Genomic DNA, 22,135 nt, shown 5'->3' on the forward strand with positions numbered 1-22,135 from the left:
AATCTCGGCTTACTGCAACCTCCACCTCCTGGGTTCAAGCTATTCTTGTACTTCAGCGTCCTGGGTAGCTGGGATTACAGGAGTTTACCACTATACACAGCTAATTTTTGTTTTTGTATTTTTAGTAATGATGGAGTTTTGCCATGTTGGCCAGGCTGGTCTCGAACCCCTGGCCTCATGTGACATCCCCACCTTGGCTGGGATAACAGGCATGAGCCATTGTGTCTGGCCCTGACAGAGCTAGTTCTGTTAGGGGGCCATGTGAGGGTCCAAACCTTTCTCTTTAGTGAAGGTTTTCTGCTTGACGGGCAGGGCTATGAGATAAACTTTTTCAAATGGCCAACATCCCTGAAAGATAGTGATATAAAATTGCCCCTGGTACAGAAGTACAGAAGAAACCCAGCACTTTGTAGAAGCTGGAGGAACATTAAGCCACTGGCAGCTGTGACAATTGGGTCATCACGCTGGAGACTGTGGGTCCAGTCACCTCCTGAACCACAATCTGGCTCTTGTTGCCCTAAATCACATCTGAATACCACCTATATTCTCAAACTTAATACAAGACAGACCTGAAGTTCTTCTCTCCTAAGAATTTGGCCATGATTGAAATGGAATAAGCAGGAAGTTAGAATTCTGGTTGCAAAGAATTCATGCTGAAAGCAGAAACTGTCTTATTCGTCTTTAATATACTGGCACGTAGAACAGTGCCTGGTTGGATGATTAGTGAGTGAATTAATGAGAGACCTTAAAACAGAAAAGGACTTTTACAGGACTATAGTAGTTGAGGAGCTACATTTAAGAAATTACAGAAGCAAATCCAATAACTGAATTAACATTCCATGACTCACGTAGCTATTGATCAAAGAGAGAATTTATTCACAGAGATTTTCAAATAAAAACAAAATAGCACTTTAAAATTTTTTACAAAATGAATATAGAAATAAATGTGGTACAGCACAGTACAATAATGGACAAAAGAAAACACGATCCAATGACTGAAAAATGTCTCTCATCACTCTCATATCTTCGGCTGAATTCTCTCCTACCGTGGACAGAAAGTTGCCCCTTTACTTCATAAGAATATCATAGCAGAAGCTACTCAGAGAAATATTGCATATAGTTGAATAACATTGAAATACAAAAGCTTAACTCTAAATTTCTGCATAAACACTGAAAACAGGTTGAGGAACTAAATTAGAGTTTATGCAGGATATACAAAATACTGATAGTTTGGCTTATCGGTCCATTTATTAGGTTTAATGTATGTTTTATAAAGTGATAATACTGTATTTTAAATGCGTATTAAAAAGAAAACAGAGGAGTAATGCACCCCATGCCTCCCATACAGTCTGTGCGAAAAGCCACATGTTTGTGCATGGGTGTGTGTGTGGGAATGCATCTGTCTGTATGTGCTTGTGTGCTTTCAGGAGCGCCGTGACCTACAGGGAACATCTTTGGGGGTACCCTGCTTCCCAACATAACACTGTTTCTACTAGCCCTTTTGATTTTCTGAGTCCTCACCTTAAAAAAAAAAAAACAAAAACAAAACCCTTGTTTGCATATATAGATTTGTTGTGTGTGTGTGTGTGTGTGTGTGTGTGTGTGTGTGTGTGTGTTGTACATTAACAATACTTTGTGGAACGGAAACACCCGATGCCCTGCAATATTTTTAGCCTTTGGTCCATTTGCCTCCATCATTCTACACTTTGTTTTTTCACTAATCTCCTACAACCCTTCCCTCCTATATCATGTTCCTGATTTTATCGGGTTTCATGTTATTAGCATTGTGTTGGACTAGAGCTACCATTCCGCCTGTTGAAGGTAGCTGGATGTTTTGACCTCTCCAAGCCCCTTTGGCCCGTCTTCTCCTCTGTCTGCTCTTGGTGGCTCCATCTCAGTATGGGTAGTGCTTCTGTTTCTTGCCTGAAAAGCAAGCCAGCCATGTGCACAGCAGCATGGCGGCCGTGGCACCTGCTCCCGTGCAGTAGTAGGCCCAGCCGATTTCACACTTCCCTAGGACAAAGGAAAGGGAGAGAAGAAAGTCACAGATGAGGATGATTTTGCAGCAGGCTTTCTTATTGCTTCCAATGTTTGGGTTCTTCAACACCCATTTAGGAATATGGTATCCTCGCTTAAATGAAATGATAATGTGCTCAAAAGTTATCCTGACATGAAGAAAGCAAGAATGGCTGGGTGCATTTCCGAAGGATCTCAAGGTCCACATATAATGCTGGCTAACAAACCTCTAGTCTCCTCTACCGATATACACACCCTGGCCAAAAAAAGAGAGGAATGGCAGCAACCAGGATAGGAGATGAAAGAGTTAATTCTAATTTAAATCACCTAAGCTCACATGCATAACAAAGTACTTTAGGGAAAACGTCTAAATATTGGTGCGATCATTCTGCAAAAGGGCCACTTAGAGGAGGCAGCCCATTTGAAGGATAATGGCTAATGCTAAGGTAAATACTGCTGTTTATGTGGAATCCTCAAGTGACTTACACTCTACTGAGTCAGAAAACAGAAACTCCCAGATTCTTCTGGGAGCAACACTCACCTTGAAGATAAAGTGTCATTTAAATGAAAATATAATGAGAAGGGTCCAAATGGGTCCTGATTTCTCAACGGATTAGTCTTAATAGTCATAACACAAAAAAAATATTAAAAATATAATGAGTAGATTTAATTATATATATTGTCTTTGTCAATTCCTTTATCAACATTATAAGGTAGAATACTAGCTCAACATGGTTGACAAAACAGTTTCTCAGCATTTAAAGAAGTTGGTGACTTACCCATAGTCATATGCTTATAATTTGCAATAAACTGAGCCAGGACTCAAACCCTCTTATCAGAGGATGCTCCAACAGCAACCATGTTCCTCCCTTTGGTTCTTGTTTTGCATTATATTAGATACAAACACAAACACCAAGACATTTGGATTTTACAGTCACTGAACATAAAAACCACAGATTGAAAAATCACATCCCTTCTTTTCACAAGTCAGCCTTCAGGAAAAGAGGCTGTTGCTTGGCAAGAGTGACACCAGCTTAACGTGAAACCTCAATGACGACCAACGTTTGACTCCTGCATACCGAGGTGTTCCCACAGGTAGATAACCCCTCATAAAGAAACAACGCCCATGGCACAGATAACCTTTCATAAAGATGTTTATCTCATTTCCCCAGAGCTCACAAGCTTTGGCAAGAAAGAGTGAGATGTGACCAGCTGCACGTGTCTGTACCCTAAAAGCTTGCTGTATCAAGGTTGCTTTCTGGAGGCCAGGTACAAGGATCCACCATCTTGCAGCTGCCTGAGACATGGCTTCTGTCTGTAAGTCCCTATGAAATGTTTGGTTCAGAGCAACTGGACTTGTCAGCCTCTCTCCTCACCTCTTTTTTCAGCCTCTCAGCTTCTTCAACCTATGGGGTTAGGTTTGCATAGACCTGCTTACTACGGAACACAGTCATTTTTACCTTGTTCAGTTGTGAAAGATGAATTACTTCTCTGCTGAAAATTACCAAGACTGTTAGGTATAACATGCAACTAAACTTCAAATCTCCACTGGGCATTTACTGGAGAAGTAGTTAGCATGTGCCCCATGCACGGATAAAAAGGCAGGGCAAGGCAGAGCTAAGGGAGTTATTTGCTTGTGGTCACCATGTGTCAATAGCAGCAATATTTGATCAAGAGCCTCCACATCTGAAAAGTTCTTAGGCCATGACCTAAGCACACGGACATCGAGCTATGTTGTGCCATCCTCAACCTATGTGTCATCCTTGATTTCTCCCTTCCACATCCAGTCAACAATTAAAAAATAGCAAATGTGTATTCATGACCATTTCCTCAAAATTGTCATAGAGCTTCACATTGAGTAAAACTGCTTAAATTCTCATAGGAACACAATGTGGTAGGTATATGACTATTATTCCCATCTTTCAGAAGGGAAGACTGAGGACAAGCAAAGTTTGGTAACCTGCTCAAGGACTTCCCATTAAAGAGTAGCACGTCCTCTGCCACTCTCCCTGATACCTGTCCCTTCTCAAATGCTGGCATCATCCCCCAGGCAGTCCCATTTGCTTTCATTGCTTCCTTGTCTCCCTGCTTCCACTTATATCATCACCAACAGCAAGGTAGGCAGCTGTGTTTTTAAAAATCAAGATCAAGCCATGCTCTACCTTAAAACACTCTAATGACTCAGCACTTTGGGTAACCAAGGCAGGGGGATCACCTGAGGTCACGAGTTCGAGACCTGCCTAGCCAACATGGTGAAACCTTGTCTCTACTAAAAATACAAAAATTAGCCTGGTGTGGTGACCCACGCATGAGAATCTCCTGAACCCAAGAGGTGGAGGTTGCAGTGAGCCAAGATCGTGCCACTGCACTCCAGCCTGGGTGGCAGAGTGAAACTCTGTCTCAAAAAAAAAAAAAAAAAAAAGAAGAAAAGAAAAAAAAAGGGCCCTCTAATGAATTATCAAAAATCAATGTCCTTCCTAGCCTGTGAGGCCTTAAAAGTTTGCTGATCTCTCAGGCCTCATGGCCACTCTCTCCTGTGTTTTGTCTCTGGTCACACTAACCACTTTTTCTAGAGTGTATCAGGCTTGTCACTGGCATGAGAGTGTCACACTTACGATTCCTTCCATGCAGAAATTCCACTTTCAGACTGTGGAAATGCCAGGCCTATGGCAAGCACCCAATAAATAACGGTTGAATGAAAGGCAAGGTAAAAGAAGAGCAGAAAGGAAGCAAAGCAGGCAGACAGCTAATACCTGAAAAACAGTAAATCTAGGATTTTATTTTAACAGTAACTCCAGTCCTGTTTTGGCACTGACATTTTGGAAAGAACTTCCCAAACCAAGTACATATTTCTGGCCTCATAGAGAGTGTGTTAAATTTAACGGGGTAATAGATTCTGAAAGATCACATCTCCACCTCTGGGTAAATCACACTGGCACAATGACCTCCATTACTACTGATAGAGAGAATAAGCATTTTTCACGGGTAACCGAGTCCCCCTTCATAGGTCAGATTTGCTGACAACCACAGGCTACTGTGGTTGTGAGTCTTGGGAATAATCTCCATTTTGAATTACTCTTTAGCTGGATTAGATAAATCTAGGAGGGAGAATTAATAGGTAGAGAAGAGATGGCCAATGGTTTAGAACCGTTCAAAGAGATGGCAACATTTGCGGCCCATCTGTTTAGCACAGGGCTCATAATATAGAATACAACAATTGTTCATTATTAACAATGCATTGACCTATACATAGTACCATGACCTAACATGAAAATTAGAGTATATAATTCTTTATTAATTATTCGGCACTTAAGAAAATGTGCTGAGCCTAATTATTTGAAAACAGTGTATGTGACAGTAGACACATTTATTAAACAAAGATGGAAAAAGAAGCTAGTAAAGGACTAGCTATCTGAGGACCAAGGAGAGAAAGGATAATTCGTTTTGCTTTTGTTTTCAGCAGAGAAGTCAATAAAATAGCAGAAGTTTAAATGTCAGAGTCTTGTAAGTGGCAGGAGAGCTACAGCCGATGCTGTAGATTCTTCAGCCAGTTCCTCTGGGTCCCTTTGCTGGTTCTGGACTCTCAATCTCCAGCTTCTGTTTGTGCTTTGCTCCTAACAGCTCATATTTGCAGCACTCTTCGGAGGACCCATGGTTGACTGATGTTACTCTGCTGCAGCTCTCTGACAGCTGACATGCCCCTGGCATGACCTGTAGCCAGTGATGGACTTGTACTAGAGTGTGCACACCTGACTTTCTTCCCTCCAGAACAAAGTCTGCAGTGCAATGGATGTTCCCAGCACGGTGAGTTCAGGCTGAAGCCAAACTCTCATGACAACCTGCACCCTGCTGGGAGTTTACTCCTTCCCTACCTTGCTTTTCCACTTCCCCACTGGTTTTTCCTTGGCACATTTCCTCAATCACGTGAACAAAAATCCTCATCTTAGTATCTACTCTAGGCAACCAGCTCTAAGACAGGAGTGAATGAACAAAGACTTTCTTACTTTTCTTTATCAAGGGATCTGTAAGTTTCTAACACTGTCAGAAGCTAAGCCACCCACCCACCTACCCAAGCCCCACCATCCCCAGAAAGAGGCCAGAGCTTTCAGCACAAGCTATCTCCCATTCTCCCCACGCTACCTTCTTCCTAGGGCAAAGCCAACTCCTTGTCTTGCTCAGGTGTAACTATAATTTCTAGTAATTGTTGTATGTGGATCCACTCTTGTTTATGTCATAAACAGTTAATGCACCAGGCCAAATGTCTATTAGATGAAAACTGGCAGGAAATTAAGCAAAGATCTTTAAAGAGTGTACCATAATAGGAGAAAATGTTTGAGGATATAAGAAAATATGGCCACCAATCAGACATATACACGTTTGTGTATATGATTTACAAAATTTGGGGTTAAAATTCAACAACTGATTAAGGTCCCAAATGAGCTATTAATGTTCAATGTGAATTACAAGAAAAAGAGTCCTTCATTTAAGACACGAAGGCTTTTTCATTTACTAAGTAATTTATAAAATAATTATTAAATCAAAAAGTGACTTAATATAAATTTGTTCTAGTATTACAAATTATGTTGAGATACAGCCAGCCAATCAAACTGGCCTAAAAAAATATACAACAGTACATACACATACATGTCTTTGGAGAAACAAAAAATAGTCAAGATCAGTCTAGTAAGAGTAAGGTGTGTCAATAGAATTTAAGCAAATCTGAAAAAATACTGTCATCTAATCCTGATTCTTTATTTTCTTCTTCCCTTCCTTTTTCCTTTCCCCACTCCCTCTCTCAATTTATTCATTGATTCAACAAACATTCATTGAGTGCCAGCTCCAACTATGATTGAATCACTGGGTACTGGGAGCTTTTTTGGGAATAATCTAGATATAATTCCTCCTATCAAGAGGCTTATTGTCTAGTCAAGGAAATAAGCATTAAGCAATACTGAGACACTTCTACACCGATAATTACGATATGTGCTTTGAAGAGAAAACTCAGGATACGAAGGCAGCACATCACAAGGGATCTATGTGGTGTGCTCAGGTCAGTGAAAGAGAGCCTTACATTAAAAGTAAAATCCAAGCCAAGACCTGCAGATGTTCAGGAGTGAGCCAACCACGAATGTAGGGGGCCAGGGAACAGTATGCTTGGACTGAGCGGATGAAAAATGTAATGGAGACATGGAGACAGATCTGGGTCTTGCTAAAGTATTGCTCAAGTAAGGGATGGATGCCATTTTGGATGTAAAGAAAAAGATGGGTTTGGGTATGACCACTTCCAGAGTTCAAGAGCTTGAAGCCTGAAAATTTCCTCTTCGAAACTGTCTTTTGTATTTTTGGATAGGAATATGAGGCGTTTAACAGTCACAAATAAATCTTAAGCCCCTGCTACCTATTTTGCTATGTTATAGAAGGTGGAGATGCAGCAGGGAACAATACAGAGTCTTTGGTCTCATGAAGCTTACTTTCCAGTTCATATGACTCACATTCCTAGTATATTATACACATGTTTTGTAGAAACTCAGTTCAATGAAATAAACCAGATACAACAGGATTTTTTTTTTTCCACAAAACTATAAATGTGAAAGCAAAACATTCAGAATTCTGTGAGAGATTAAGAGTTTACCAGGCACAGGCTTGTCACCTTGAACTTCTCCAAAGGAAAAGGAAAAATAGATTTTTCTCTCGGAGCATCATCCTATTGTTAAAACCCATGTGCTCAATAATAAGAAATTAGCACCATGTTTACAGTCATAGAAAAAAAAGTGTTTCTGCATACTTTTCATGAGTAGTAATGGGACTAAATAAAACCAGGAAATACAGGGCCAGTCTTCCACGACCTCTCTACACCCCTGTCATAGCAGTAAATGCTTGTTATTATAATGCAAACAGAAAGCATTTTTCCAGAGGGCAAGTTTTGTCTGTGATCCTTTCAGGAAATTAGAGAAGCAAATCTGTTTAAACTTTCCCTTTTGCTCTCTGTAATGCTCCATCAAACAGGACTCCAAGCTTGCTTAGTTGGCAAATTGCTGCTTTCAACAACGGGGAATATTATTCTTGACAGATAAAATAGAGGTTAATGGGACAGAAAGCAGCCTACCATAGCCACCTGCCAAGTTGATAGAAAAAGACTGTGGCGGAACTCCAGGGCAGCCCCAGAGTAGAGATAGGGGTGGGGAGGGATGTAGCTGAGTTTTTAGGGTGGCTCAAATTAGTTTTTAGTGTAGTTTTTGGAAGTTTTGGGGACAGAAAGAGAGGTACAAAGAATCCAGTCTTATTACATATAACAATGGAATTCTGGTGATCTTTTCATCTTTAAGGACACTGGAGTTTAACCTCTGCCTTTTCATTAATTTGTTCAATTAACATTTTGGATCCTACCAAGTGTGACTGTCTGCTTGTTTCAGTGTTCTATTCGGGCACTCAGTATGATGAGCAGATCACAGCAACCAATACACATTTGTGGCATGAATGGATATTCGACATTGTACTTGTACTAAGAATATAAATATAAAATTATAGTCATATAACAGCTGTCACATATAGACTGCGAGTGAGGGGCTATAAGTGGTCTCTCCTTGAATCCTTTTTGTTTAGGATCCTTGATCTGTTTATACTTTCTCAACATTATTCTCACTTTGAAGCTGTAGAAACTGAAGGATAAGTAACCCAGTATCTCAAATAAATAACAAAGCTTGAACTTGGAACTTGGGTCAAGCTGTTTCCAGAGTTTTTTTCCTATGCTCAGATAATGTGTAAGAAAGATTTAAATCAAATGCATTTTTCTCACTTGTTAAATAGTACTTGTCTTCGCACTATATGCCAAGAAAAAAAATATTTTATCTTATCCCTTCAATTTGCCAGTTTTCTAAAAGAATACCTGCTGTTAAAGTGAACTAAATATGGCCTGAGAAGAACTCTGTACTTCTATATTTGAGTCCTTGTGGACGAACCGTAACCTAGCTTAACAGGCAGACAAGATTGAAACCTAGCTTTGGAGTTTACACCCATAACAACTGCTGAGTCTTGGCCGATCCCAGCAGCCAGACTTCAACCACTCACACACTGCTGAGTGTTCAACCTGTACTCAAATAAGGCAAGCACCGAACTGTAGTCAATCCAGTTGTTTCTGTACCTCACTTCTGATTTTTGCACGTCACTTTCTTTTTTTGTCTATAAATTTGTGCTGACCACAAGGCACCCCCGCAGTCTCTCTGAATCTGCTGTGATTCTGGGGGCTGCCTGATTTGCAAATAGTTCATTGCTCAATTAAAATCCTTGAAGTTTAATTCAGCTGAAGTCTTTCTTTGAACAATGCCCATGTTCAGTTTGCATTGTATCGAGTACTAAAGAAGACTCGACAGCCCCAATTCCTAAGCCAATGAAACCACACTTGGTGCTTTTGGCATTGCATCTTCTTTAAGGATGTGGGAAGGTGACACCTAAAATAAGCTTGCTTGAGGAATTCAAATAACTGATGCTCTGTGCAGGAGAACCTGGCTCTCGAAATGCTCCCAAACTGAGTGCTTTTGACCCTTCCCTGACTCTGTCTATGCCCTAGCTGATGAAGGGCTTCAGCTCCTGGGTACGCTTTAGTTCCCCTCCAGAGCTACTGTCTGCCTCTGAACCCTTAGAAGTTTGGCTGGTGCACCATACCATCCTACCTTTCACCCAGAGACTCCACGGTAGCGTCCTCCACTGTGTAGAGTATTGCTCTGGAAAGCACAGCACGGGACACTGTAACTCAGGCAGTTCCTGCCCTCTCACTGTATGCCATTTTCACAAAACCTCCATGTTTACAGTGCCTTTCCTTGAACCTGAGCTCCATGGAGTCCGCATTTATTTCTCTTTTCCCAAAAGGTCACTGCTGAGCACCCAGAATGCCTTGTAGCCATATTGCCTGAGTCAGGATATGATAAGCTGACTTCATTTATCCAGGTGTGATATTTTGAAAATTTTAAGATGTTAATATTTAAATGTAAAGTTTGGGTAAAGAAGAAGCAGGCATATTAGATTTTATCCTTGTTGCCCTATTAATAATAAAAGCAGGAAAGTTGAAGGATCAGTGAAAAGAGGAAAAACATTTATGTTTTTAAATACCATGGAAAAAGTTTGATAGGTCTTTTTCCTCCTGAATAAATAGCTTCATACCTAATCATATTTAGGTTAGCTTGTTTGCGTATGCATTAAAATAAAGAACAAAAAATATCTGTCATGGGACTAATTCCATTTGCTCTTTGTGAAGTTACTAAACGAAGGTGTCACTAGTAAATAAACAAAAAAATAAAAAACCGGCATTGAATCTTTGACCTAAACATACAACAGCTTTAAATCAAAAATTTTTTTTTTTTTTGAGATGGAATATCGCACTGTGGTCCAGGCTGGAGTGCAGTGGCACGATCTTGGCTCACTGGTTCAAGTGATTCTCCTGCCTCAGTCCCCCGAGTAGCTGGGATTACAGGCACACTCCACCATGACTGGCTAATTTTTGTATTTTTAGTAAAGATGGGGTTTCATTATGTTGGCCAGGCTGGTCTCAAACTGCTGACCCCAGATGATCTACCTGCCTCGGCTTCCCAAAGTGCAGGGATTACAGGCGTGAGCCACCAGATCTGGTCCTAAATAAAAGTTTTAAAGGGACAAGTAGTAAAAACGATATGTCATGTGCTTGTAAAGAGAAGACCACCTAAACTTGGTTGGTTGGCAGAAAATGTAGAAGTAAAAAGGCTGACAGAAGAATGTTTGTGGGGTGTGGCTCTTTTTAAAAGCTCCTTTAGGGCTGGGCACGGTGGCTCATGCCTGTAATCCCAGCACTTTGGGAGGCTGAGGTGGGCAGATCACAAGGTCAAGAGATCAAGACCATCCTGACTAATGTGGTGAAACTCTATCTCTACTAAAAATACAAAAAATTAGCTGGGTGTGGTGGCATGCACCTGTAATCCCAGCTACTTGGGAGGCTGAGACAGGAGAATTGCTTGAACCTAGGAGGCAGAGGTTGCAGTGAGCCAAGATCCTGCCGCTGCACTCTAGCCTGGGAAACAGAGGCAACAGAGAGAGACTTTGTCTCAAAAAAAAAAGCTCCTTTGCTTGTTTATGTCTGTTTATTACAGTAAGTATGAACTCATATTGATTGTCAGGGTTGTCCTGTACACAACTCCAAGGGATCTATTTATTTTGCATTCTATGCACTTCCTAATGGATATGCCTTCGGGGTTGGGGGGGTGGGGAAGGCAGTGCTTCACACAAGTATAATGGGAATAGCGCTCCCTGCACAGTATTCCTCAAAAGAATAGGTAGTGAGGAGGTGTGTGTAATCGTAGAATCCCCCAAATCCCATGCATTGAGTTTATTTACAAAATATCCCAGGAAGCACTGGCCATTTTAATGCCTCTAAGTCACCACAGCAGTACTATAGTGGGTAGGAACATCACTTCCCCTCAAAAACTGCAGCTCTCCACTGCTACTGTGAATGCACTGAAATACAAAAGAAGTGTCCCATTGAGTAAGAGCCTACCTGCCAGCCCTTACATTTATTGGCCATCTACTGGATTGCAGCCTGAATTACACCACCAAACAAAAATTCTGGCAGCACACATCACTGGTGAAACCCAGCACAAAAATCTAGCCACAAATAAAGATCCTGTACAGAGCCTTGGGCCTCTGAAAGCACCCAGAAATGAAGCCAATTGACTATATATGACATACACCACAGTTAAATCATTAGACAAAAAAGAATATTAAAGCAAAAAACCCTACCCAAACAACAGCAATTTCAAAAAAATAAAAGGACACCAGCCCTCGTCAACGTAAAATAATCAGGCAAGAACTCTGGTAATTCAGAAAGTCAGAGGGTCTCCATAGTTCCAAATGATTGTACTAGCTCCCCGGAAATGGTTGCTATCCAGATTGAAATGGCTCAAATAAACACATAGAATTCAGAATGTGGATGGGAAAGAAGTTCAACAAGATTCAGCAGAAAGTTAAAATCCAATTAAAAAAAAAAAAAAAAAAAAACCAGTAAAATAATCCAAGAGTTGAAAGAAGACATGGCCATTTCAAGAAAGAACCAAACTGAACTTATAAAATTGAAAAATTCACTACACAAATTTCATAATACAGTTGGAAGCATTAACAGCAGAATAGACCAAGCTGAGAAAAGAATCTCAGAGCTCAAAGACCAGTCTGATGAATAACTCATTCAGGCAAAAATAAAGAAAAAGGAATTTAAAAGAATGAACAAAACCTTTGAGAAATATGGGACTATGTAAGGAGACCAAACCTATGACTCATTGGCATTCCTGAGAAAGAAGGAGGGAGAGTAAGCAATTTGGAAAACATAGTTGAGGATATAGTCTACAAAAATTTCCACAATCTCACTAGGGAGGTCGACATTCAAATTCAAAAAATTCTAAGAACCCCAGCAAGATGCATAGTGATCAGACTCTCCAAGGTTGACATGAAAGAAAAAATCTTAAAGGCCATTACATAAAAGGGTCAGCTCACTTACAAAGGGAGCCTCATCAGGCTAACAGCAGATTTCTTAGCAGAAACCTTACTAGCCAGGAAAGATTAGGGCCTATTTTAGGTATCCTTAAAGAACAAATTCCAACCAAGAATTTCATATCTAGCCAAACTAACCTTCACAAGCAAAAGAGAAATAACCTGCTGCCACAAAAACACACTTAAGTACCTAACACACGTCCTATAAAATAATCACACAATTAAGTAAACAAAACAACCAGCTAACAACATGGTGACATGATCAAAACTTCATATATCAATATAAACCTTGAGTGTAAATGGTATAAATGCCCCACGTAGAAGGTACAGAATGGCAAGCGGGGTAAAACAAATAAGACCCGACCATCTGCTATCTTTGAGAGAGACCCATCTCACATGTATAAGAATAAAATAATGCATAATGATAGAGGGTTCAATTCAACAAGGAGACTTAACTATCTTAAGTATATAGACACCCAACACTGGAGCAACTAGATTCATAAAAGAAGCACATCTAGACCCATGGAAAGATTTAGACAGCCACACAATAAAAGTGGGGGGTTTCAACATCCCACTGGCAGTGTTAGGCAGATCTCTACAAAAAGAACTACAAAAACTGATAAAAGAAATCAGAGGTGACACAAACAAATGGAAAAGCATTCCATGCTCATGGATTGGAAGGATCTTTACCATTAATATACCCATACTGCTCAAAGCAATCTACAGATTCTGTGCTATTCCTATCAATTACCAACATCATTGTTCACAGGATTAGAAAAAAAATTCTAAAATTCATATGAAACCAAAAAAGAGCCTGAATAATCAAAGCAATCCTAAGCAAGAGAATAAAGCTGGAGGCATCACATTACCTGACTTCCACTATACAACAAATTTACAAAAACCAAAACAGCATGGTAGTGGTACAAAAAAAGACACATAGATCAATGGAACAGAATAAAGAACCTAGAAATAAAACTGCACACCTACAACCATCTGATCTTTGGCAAAATCAACAAAAGAAAGCAATGGAGAAACTATTCTCTATTCGATAAATGGTGCTGGCATAATTGGCTACCCATATGCAGAGGAGTAAAACTGGACACCTTCCTTACATAATATACAAAAATCAACTCAAGATAGATAAAATACTTAAATGTAAGAACTCAAACTATAAAAATTCTAGATGAAAACCTAGTAAACACCCTTTCAACATAGGTGTGGGTAAAGAATTTGTGGTTAAGTCCTCAAAAACAATTGTAATTTAAAAAATCAACAAGTGGCACCTAATTAAACTAAAGAGGTTTTGCACAACAAAAGAAACCATCAATGGAGTAAACAGACAACCTACAGAATGGGAGAGAATTTTCACAAATTATGTATCTGACAAAGACCTGATATCCAGAATCTATAAGAAACTTAAACAATTCAACAAGCAAAAAACAAATAACCACATTAATAAGTGGGCAAAGGACATGAACAGGTATTTCTCACAAGAAGATATACAAGCAGCCAACAAATATGTGAAAGAAAAAATGCTCATCATCACTAATCATCAGAAAATGCAAGTCTAAACCATAAGACACCATCTCACACCAGTCAGAATGACTTTTGTTAAAAGGTAAAATATAACAGGTGCTGGCAAGACTGTGGAGAAAAGGAAACTTATATGCTGCTGGTGGGAATTTAAATTAGTTCAGGCACTGTACAGAGCAGTCTGGAGATTTCTCAAAGAACCAAGAGTTGAACTACCCTTCAACTCAGCAATATTACTGCTAGGTATATGCACAAAATAAACTAAATTATTCTCCTAAGAAGACACAAGCACCTATATGATCACTGCAGCACTATTCACAATAGCAAAGGTATGTGCTCACCAATGGTGGAATGGATAAAGAAAATGTGGTACAAATACACCATGGAATACTACGTGGCCATAAAAAAAATATCATCATAAAGACCGTTATGCTAAGCAAATTAATGCAGAAACAGAAAAGCAAATACCGCATATTCTCATTTATTAATGGGGGAAAAATACTGGGTAAACATGAACATAAAGAGGGGAACAACAGATATTGGGGAATACGAGGAGGAGGTAGGACAAAGGTTGAAAATCTACCTGTTGGGTACTATGCTCACTTCTTGGGTGACGGATTCAATCATACTCCAAATCTCTGCATCACGCAATATACCTTTGTAACAAACCTACACATGAACCCCCAGAATCCAAAACAAACATTGAAAAAGAAAAAAAAAAACCCTACAGCTCTCATCTCTAATATGACCCTAGCATACAAAGCTCTTTTGACCTGTTCTGTTATTTATTACCAGATTTAGGGGACTGAATGGTAGGATTTGGACTCTCTTAAAAGTTGGACGACGCCTTTCCCCAAAGCACGCAATGTGACTCAGTGTATGATGTTCTAGCTTATAATACTGGAGTCACTTCAACAAAAAGAGAAGACAAGATTTTTTTTTAAAGACCCCCCTCATCTTTTTTGTTTGCCCTACTTTATTCCACAGAACTAACCAGAAGATAAAACGCATACGTGTTCATCAGTAAGAACTGACACACTCAAGCTATGGCATTAAGCACTCTCCATAACCATGCACGTCAAAGGACGCAGAGATTTATGCTCTGGTAAAGATAAGATGTGTATCTGCAAAGAGCTCATAACAGAACAGCACTATGTCTAAGGAGACGTGTTAAAGGTGAATTTTGATGGGAAAATATATGTCAGCCTTGTAAATTGTATCCAGTGTAGGTTAATCCATTCTGTAGCTGGAGTAGGAGGAGTAAGGAGAGCGCTCTGCAGAGACATGCATTAGAGGCAATGACCAGCTGTTCAAGCACTAAGTTCAAATAGGAGCACATGTTAGATGGGCCTCAGATTGTAATGGGCCAAAAAAAAAAAAAAAAAAAAAAAACCTTTCTGAATTACAAATGCATTCTTTTATATTCAACAGTATGTTTCTTTTCTGGATTCCCATTAAAATTTTACTACAGATTCATATTTTTATTTGCTCTGTTGAGTCTCTCTTGTCCCTGCAAAAATGTTCTAGCTCCACTCTTGAGGTGAGAGACTGTGGGCAAAAGAAAATAACAGCTTTTTGCCCATTTATTCGTACCAGTTATTGTCCCCCAAAGAAATGGTGCTGGTCATCATCAGTGCAGGAATTTACCAGAAAATACCTATTTGAAATCTCATGCTTGCACGGCTGCTCAAATTTGTGAAAGGGCAGGACACCCTGACCAGCAACTAGACTTGACACAAGGGTCAGCAGTGCTGAGCCCAAATTATACACCAGAGGATGGAAGACGTTGCTAGCCATCATCATGATTACTAACGCTGTCATGATTAATACTTTTGTGAAATCTTAACAATTTCTAACATCAGAATGAAGGCTTAGAAAGCAATCTTCTTTTCTTTCAACTTTTGAGCCTCTGGAAATTTTAAACATGCTTTGCATTTGTTATATTTTGCAAGTGGAAAACCATAAGCATAACGAAAGTCCATGACAAACAATACCCAGCACAAGGAAATGAGTTCCATTTCTTTTATTAATTCTGTATGTAAAATATATCAGTATACAGTCAGTAGATTAGATAATAGCATTTTATCAATGCTAATTTCCTAATTTGGTAATTGTATTGCTAGATAAGAGAATGCTATTGTTAGGAATTACTCACTTAAATACCTAGGGTTTGGAGGGCAGCATGTCTGCAAAGGAAGGAATGGGGCAGGAGGGAGACAGGGACTGATAAAGCCAGTGTGATGAAATAAAACATTAAGGGAAATCAGGTGAAGGGAATATAAGACTTCTTTATATTATTCTGTGGCTTTTCTATATATCTAAATTACTTCAAAATCATAATTACACAAATATAAACAAAAATTTAAATATATGTAGGTGATACGGTTTGGATTTCTGTCCCTGCCCAAATCTCATGTCAAACTGTAATCTTCGATGTTGGAGGAGGGGCCTGGTGGGAGGTACCTGGATCATGGGGGTAGATTTCTTTCTTGCTGTTCTCATGATAGTGAGTTATCACAGATCTGGCTATTTAAAAGTGTGTAACACCTTCCCCTTTTTCTCTCTTCCTCCTGTTCTGGCCGGGTAAGACATGCCTGCTTCCCCTTTGCCTTCTGCCATGACCGTGAGTTTCCTGAGGCCTCCCCAGCCATGTTTCTCCACAGCCTGTGGAACTGTGTTCCAATTAAACCTTTTTTCTTTATAAATTACCCACTTGCAGGTAGTTCTTTATAGTAGTGTGAGAACTGACTTACACAATGTGTGTATTTATTTGTATGAGTATATACAAAATCAGTGGGGACTTTTGTAAGTAGAAGGAGCAAGAAATCAATAAACATGCTGACCATATGACATGTAAAATGAGACACCTGCATCATGGCCACTTTTATTCTGTCATTTTCCTGATGAAAATACTCACTTTCCCCCTTACACTCCATTTGCAAGTGTGGCTCTGTTAAGTACAGCACACGGTGAGGTAGCTCAGTTGTTTCCTGCCCTCTGGCCACATCCCATCTAACACAAAACTTCATCCCATTCCTGCCAACCACAGCCAACTGAGCAAACAACCTACAAATTCAATCAATTAAATAAAGATGACATCCCAGTACGAATCATACAATGTTCCTGTGAGACAATATAGGAGGTGGATAAGTGGGCAGGACCTGTGTCCAGCGGGGAAGAAACAGAGCGTCATCCATCTTCTCCAGCAGGAGCTGCCCAGAGGACGAGGGCCACACATCGGGGCACAGAGAGCCCATTTTCCTCCATAAAATTTCCCCAGCCTGGCAAGGTAAAGCAGTAAAATATTCTATGTGGGAAACAATATTTCCCACTGAAAAAAAAAAAAAGGGATTTTTCCAGCTGATGCATTTGAAGGATTTTATACAAGCAAAGCCTGTCTTCTAAAGAGAGACTACGGATTTCTTTGTGCAATCAAAGTCATATCCAGGCAGCTCCAGCTGTGAGTGCTCCTGGCAGACAGGAAGGCAGAAGGGATGGAAGGCAGGATTAGAGGAAAGGGATTAGACCTGAACAGGACAGAGCCTCTTTTAAATTCAAGCCTTGTCAAAAGCCAGTGCATCACACCTCCATTTCTGTGTCCTTTTGACTTTGTCCTTGTCACTTCTGCCACCCAGAGCATCACAGCATCACAGATTCTAGGGCCAGAGGGACCTAGGAGAAGGATCATTTAGGTCATGGGTTGGCAACCTTATTTTGAAAGAAGCCAGATAGTAAATATTGTAGTTCAAAAGCAACCACGGTCACCAAATAAATGAATGAGCATGGCTTTGCTCCCATAAAATCTGATTTACCAAAGCATGCAGACTAGATTTGGCCCATAGTTTGCCAACCCCTGATGTAAGCCATCTCCTATACTTTCCCAATGAGAGCACTGCTGCCCAAGACACCTACAGGGCTTTCCCATGTGCGTGGAATGTGTCCTCTTCAATAGCTGAGTCTTTGTTTGTAATTTGTTATTTTCTGGCTCCCAGTCTAAAGCAAGCTGGTGATGCTGGGTTATTCTTATTGAAAAGTGCAGTCCTGACTCTTTGGGTACATATAGCATGTAATTACCTGCCTGCCCTTTTAATTTTACACAACCAGAACAAAAAGCTATAAATTTGTGGGAAAAAACAACAATAAAACTTTTTCATCAACAAACCAGGACATTGAGACATACATACATTGGGACATGTATTGCTTAACAGTGGGGATACATTCTGCTAATGCATTATTAGGCGATTCCATCATTCTGCAAACATCATAGAGTGTACTTACACAAACCTAGATGGTATAGCCTACTCCATTACATAGCTCCATCCTAATCTGGTGGGTCCACCATCACACATGCGACCCATCATTAACTGAAACATCGTTATAGTGTGTGACTGTATAAGTAAACTACTTGTGAAAGTAAGATCAATATAAAACAAAATGGGCGGGGTTATGTGGCAGGGAAGAGAGTAGAGATCTGAGAACTAGATGTTCAGGTGATGTTGCTGGGTATGGCTGCACAGGAACAAACTCTTCATTTCCCCTCTTTAGAGTCCTGTGTGGTTGCCCTTTCTTACCACACCAAACCTAATTACTTTTTCTTCCATCAGATCCATTCAGGGTCCTTCCTCCTAAATTCCACTGAGTAAAGGCCCTGTGTCATCCCATCCTGAAATCCTAGTAGGAAGCACATGCCATAGAAAGGGTGGCAGAAGATGCTTTGACTACTCATCATTCCCCCAATGCAGAGAAATGGCAAAAGAAACAGAAATACCCTGGCTCCTCCAGAAACAGAACCACATTGCAGCAGGACGAGTGGAACAGCTTGCGAATTCTTATGATCACACCAGTCAAATGGACCTCTGTTCTGTGGCCCGGTGGATAGTTTTCTTAACATATACATTTGTGCCACTTAACACATAAAAAATGGTTTACCCTTTGTCTTGTGTGGCCAGCTATATCTGCTAGCACAGCTGCTATTAATGCTTGCCCCTTAGCACTAAATCCATCCTAAAAGTTTCCTTAAAGAACACGGACTGTTAAGTTGATAAGGCAAACACCTTGGCTCTATGCATAGTGGTAGCCTTTGTGTTCACACTGTGAACTGACACAGAATCTGATCTCCAGGTAGGGGTGGCTAAGATAACCAGTCAGGCTTGATTTAGCCTGACTGTATGGATTTATCACTGTTTGGTGATAAAGATTATCCTTCAGTTTCTCTCTGTAGCTGCTATTTATAAAGGCTGGAATTACCTGAAACCCAGCTCCTGTGACTCATGACTGCCCAGAAGAGAGTGTGAAAAGACCCAGTCTGTCTCTAATTGCTGCTCCTTCATGTGAACTATGACTGCAGCCATTTTCCTATAAACCCATGTGAAGAAGTGCTATATTTCATCCTGATGTCATTTAACTGCCCTCCCTTATCTATACCGGTCATACTTCCACTGGCCACCAAGCAGTCTCTGAAGATACTCTCTAGGTATCCGGTTACATAGAACTGAATTGCACCAAGCACTGCTTTGATGTTGATTAGCCGCCCTCAATCTAAAAGCTTTTCCTTGATGATTCCTTTGTGCTTGTACAGTAGCTCTTGGGAATGAATCTCATTTAATTTGGTCAAGCACAGTCTCAAGACTCTTTTCGGTAAATTACGATCTGTTGAAAAAGTGTGAGACATGGTAAGCTACTTTTCCACAATCTCATTTCCAACTTATAATGACAGCAAGTCTCAGATCAAATCCCCCTACACATACAGACACTTATTCAAGCAATAGCCATCAAAAAGAAGGCACAAAAGATCAAACTGACCTGGGAGCTAGTTAAGTCCTAGCTCTCTTTTTAGGTATTTGGACTACCAACTTCTTGAAAAAACCACTAGGGAAAATGCAGTAAGGTTCCAGGGCAGGATTCTGTTCTCTCTGGCAACAAACAACCAGAAATCTTCAAAACCAAAGACTAGAAACTGAACGCTTTAAGGATGATCATTCTTAACAATAGTGAGGGCACAGAGGGAATGCATCAGTAAGGCTGTACTGGGTATCAAAATACTGAAATATGTACCTCGGTCTGTAGGTAAATAGCCACCTGCCCCAAGTTGCCCCAAAACCCTTTCTTCCCTTGGAAACCTTAGGGAATCCTTGCCTCACATCCCAGAATCCAAAGAGCTAATGCCTGGCAAAGGAGAGCCCCATGGTAACCTACCTCTGCACATGGCCAGCACTTGTTTTAGGTCACATTTTCACACCATATGACATATTGATTATTAAATATTTTGAATATCACTCAGACTTACAGTGATAATACTATGGCTGGATGAATGCTTAAATCTTTTCAAGCAACAATAGGAAGTGTCTCTAACTACTTATGTGGATTCTACCAATCCACATTCTTATCTTTAATTTCACCAGTGAAAGCCCATTTTTAACATTCATCATGTTATTTAATAAAAACTAATTTTACCAACAAAAGTCCATTTTGACCATTGCTATGTTAATTAGTAAAGCTTTCAGTGTTGGTCAAGATGTGAATAATAGAAGCACTTGTACTAGCATCCATGAGTATCCACTCTGGAGTATGTGCTTGAGTTGTGGCTTCCCTTAAATAATATGCATATATCACTGTCTATGATGAAATATTTTTCAAGGAACTATAGGCATTGTAACAGTAGTGTCAAGAACTGTGAAGGGTTTGATAGTTTATTTGCAGTTTAACAACTTATACTATCACAATTTTGTGAATGCTGGTAAAAAATAGGAGACTCCTGGATCAGAGACAAAGGACTGCATTACTCACAACACAGCAGGTAGCATGAGCTTCATGTTTATGTCCAGTCCCCTTGCAACCCTTTCCTCACAGGGGCTGATGCAAAACAGCCCAGATGAATGCAGCAAACACAGGGGGTTTGAGTCACAGATGAGGAGCCCAAACTAAGGGAACTTGAATCTTTTATAATGGACTGCAAGAAAATCTGCCCAATCTTTATTTGCCTCAGAGAAAAGTACTATTTTTGTTATAATAGACCCTAAACATACCTGTCCTCTGCTGTACTTTCAAGACTATTTACTATACAAACATCTTTGAAAAGATAGTTCAGGATAGAGTGTCTCTGCTGACAAGTTGTGCTAAGACACAAGAGATCTGAGAGGAACCATCTCCAACAGCAGCACTAATGAAAGTGGCTAAGATCCTAAGTGGATGCATATTCAATTCACTGGGAAGGCTGAACGCTCATTTTCACAACTATGATTTTGAATTAGAACTGGTGCATGGCATAGATATAAACATGGGAACAACAGATACAGGGGACCACCAGAGTGAGGCAAGAGGGAGAGGGGTAAGGGCTGAAAAACTACCTATGGGGTACTATGTTCCTTACCTGGGTGATGGGACCATTTGTACCCCAAACTTCAGTGTTACACAATATATCCAAGTAACAATCTGGAACATGTACCTCTGAATCTAAAACAAACATTGAAATAACAAAAAAGATGAAAATGTCTTAAAAAATAAAAGTAAAAAGGAACTGTTGTATGGGAGTAGTTATTTGCATAATGCTTCTTGTAAGCAGAGGTGCTTTTCTCTACAATATTCCTTAACAAATATTTTCATAGATAATGAAATCAAGTCAAAAGGGTTCAATCATGTTCTAGCTTTCTGTGGGGATTTGAGGACTGTTGGGAAGTTAGGTCTAGAGTTCAGATCTCTAAGCTTTCTCACGTTAAGACTTCCAAATATTGTTTATTAGAGGTTCTAAGTCTTCAGGTGTCAAGAATTCATTTGAATAATAACAAAAAGCTATGAATACTCTCTCCAGAAAAAAAAAAACAAAAAAACACATGTCCAAAAGCCTATAAAAATTTCACAGCATTTCAGTAGGTTCTCAATTTCTCTGAAGCCTATTGATGGACTGTGAGCCACTTAAATGGTCTGGAAACCTTATGTTAAAATCAATCTGAAGATCAAAGGCTGCCATAACATTTAACTTTTGCCAGTGTCATCAAAACATTCAGTTGCTAACCCAAACTAGCATGCTTAGCCAGATACCACATAAGCATTAATAACATCTCCAGCTATCCAAAACATGACC

At 39.9% G+C, this 22,135-nt stretch overlaps 1 protein-coding gene across 2 annotated transcripts in view; it reads right to left on the reverse strand.

Moving 5' to 3' along the window:
* Positions 1-853: 853 nt before the first annotated feature.
* The window catches only part of LHFPL6 (LHFPL tetraspan subfamily member 6), a 255,257-nt gene continuing 233,975 nt past the window's right edge, over positions 854-22,135 (reverse strand). For both annotated transcript variants that reach the window (XM_032294532.1, XM_032294531.1), the window contains one exon: positions 854-2,013. In XM_032294532.1, coding sequence (XP_032150423.1) covers positions 1,895-2,013 — 119 coding nt within the window. In that variant the 3' untranslated portion in view covers positions 854-1,894. The remainder of the gene's footprint in view (positions 2,014-22,135) is intronic.

Source organism: Sapajus apella, unplaced genomic scaffold (genome assembly GCF_009761245.1).
Source record: "Sapajus apella isolate SASKATOON/1434 unplaced genomic scaffold, GSC_monkey_1.0 scaffold32, whole genome shotgun sequence".
In the NCBI taxonomy this organism is placed as follows: domain Eukaryota; kingdom Metazoa; phylum Chordata; class Mammalia; order Primates; family Cebidae; genus Sapajus; species Sapajus apella.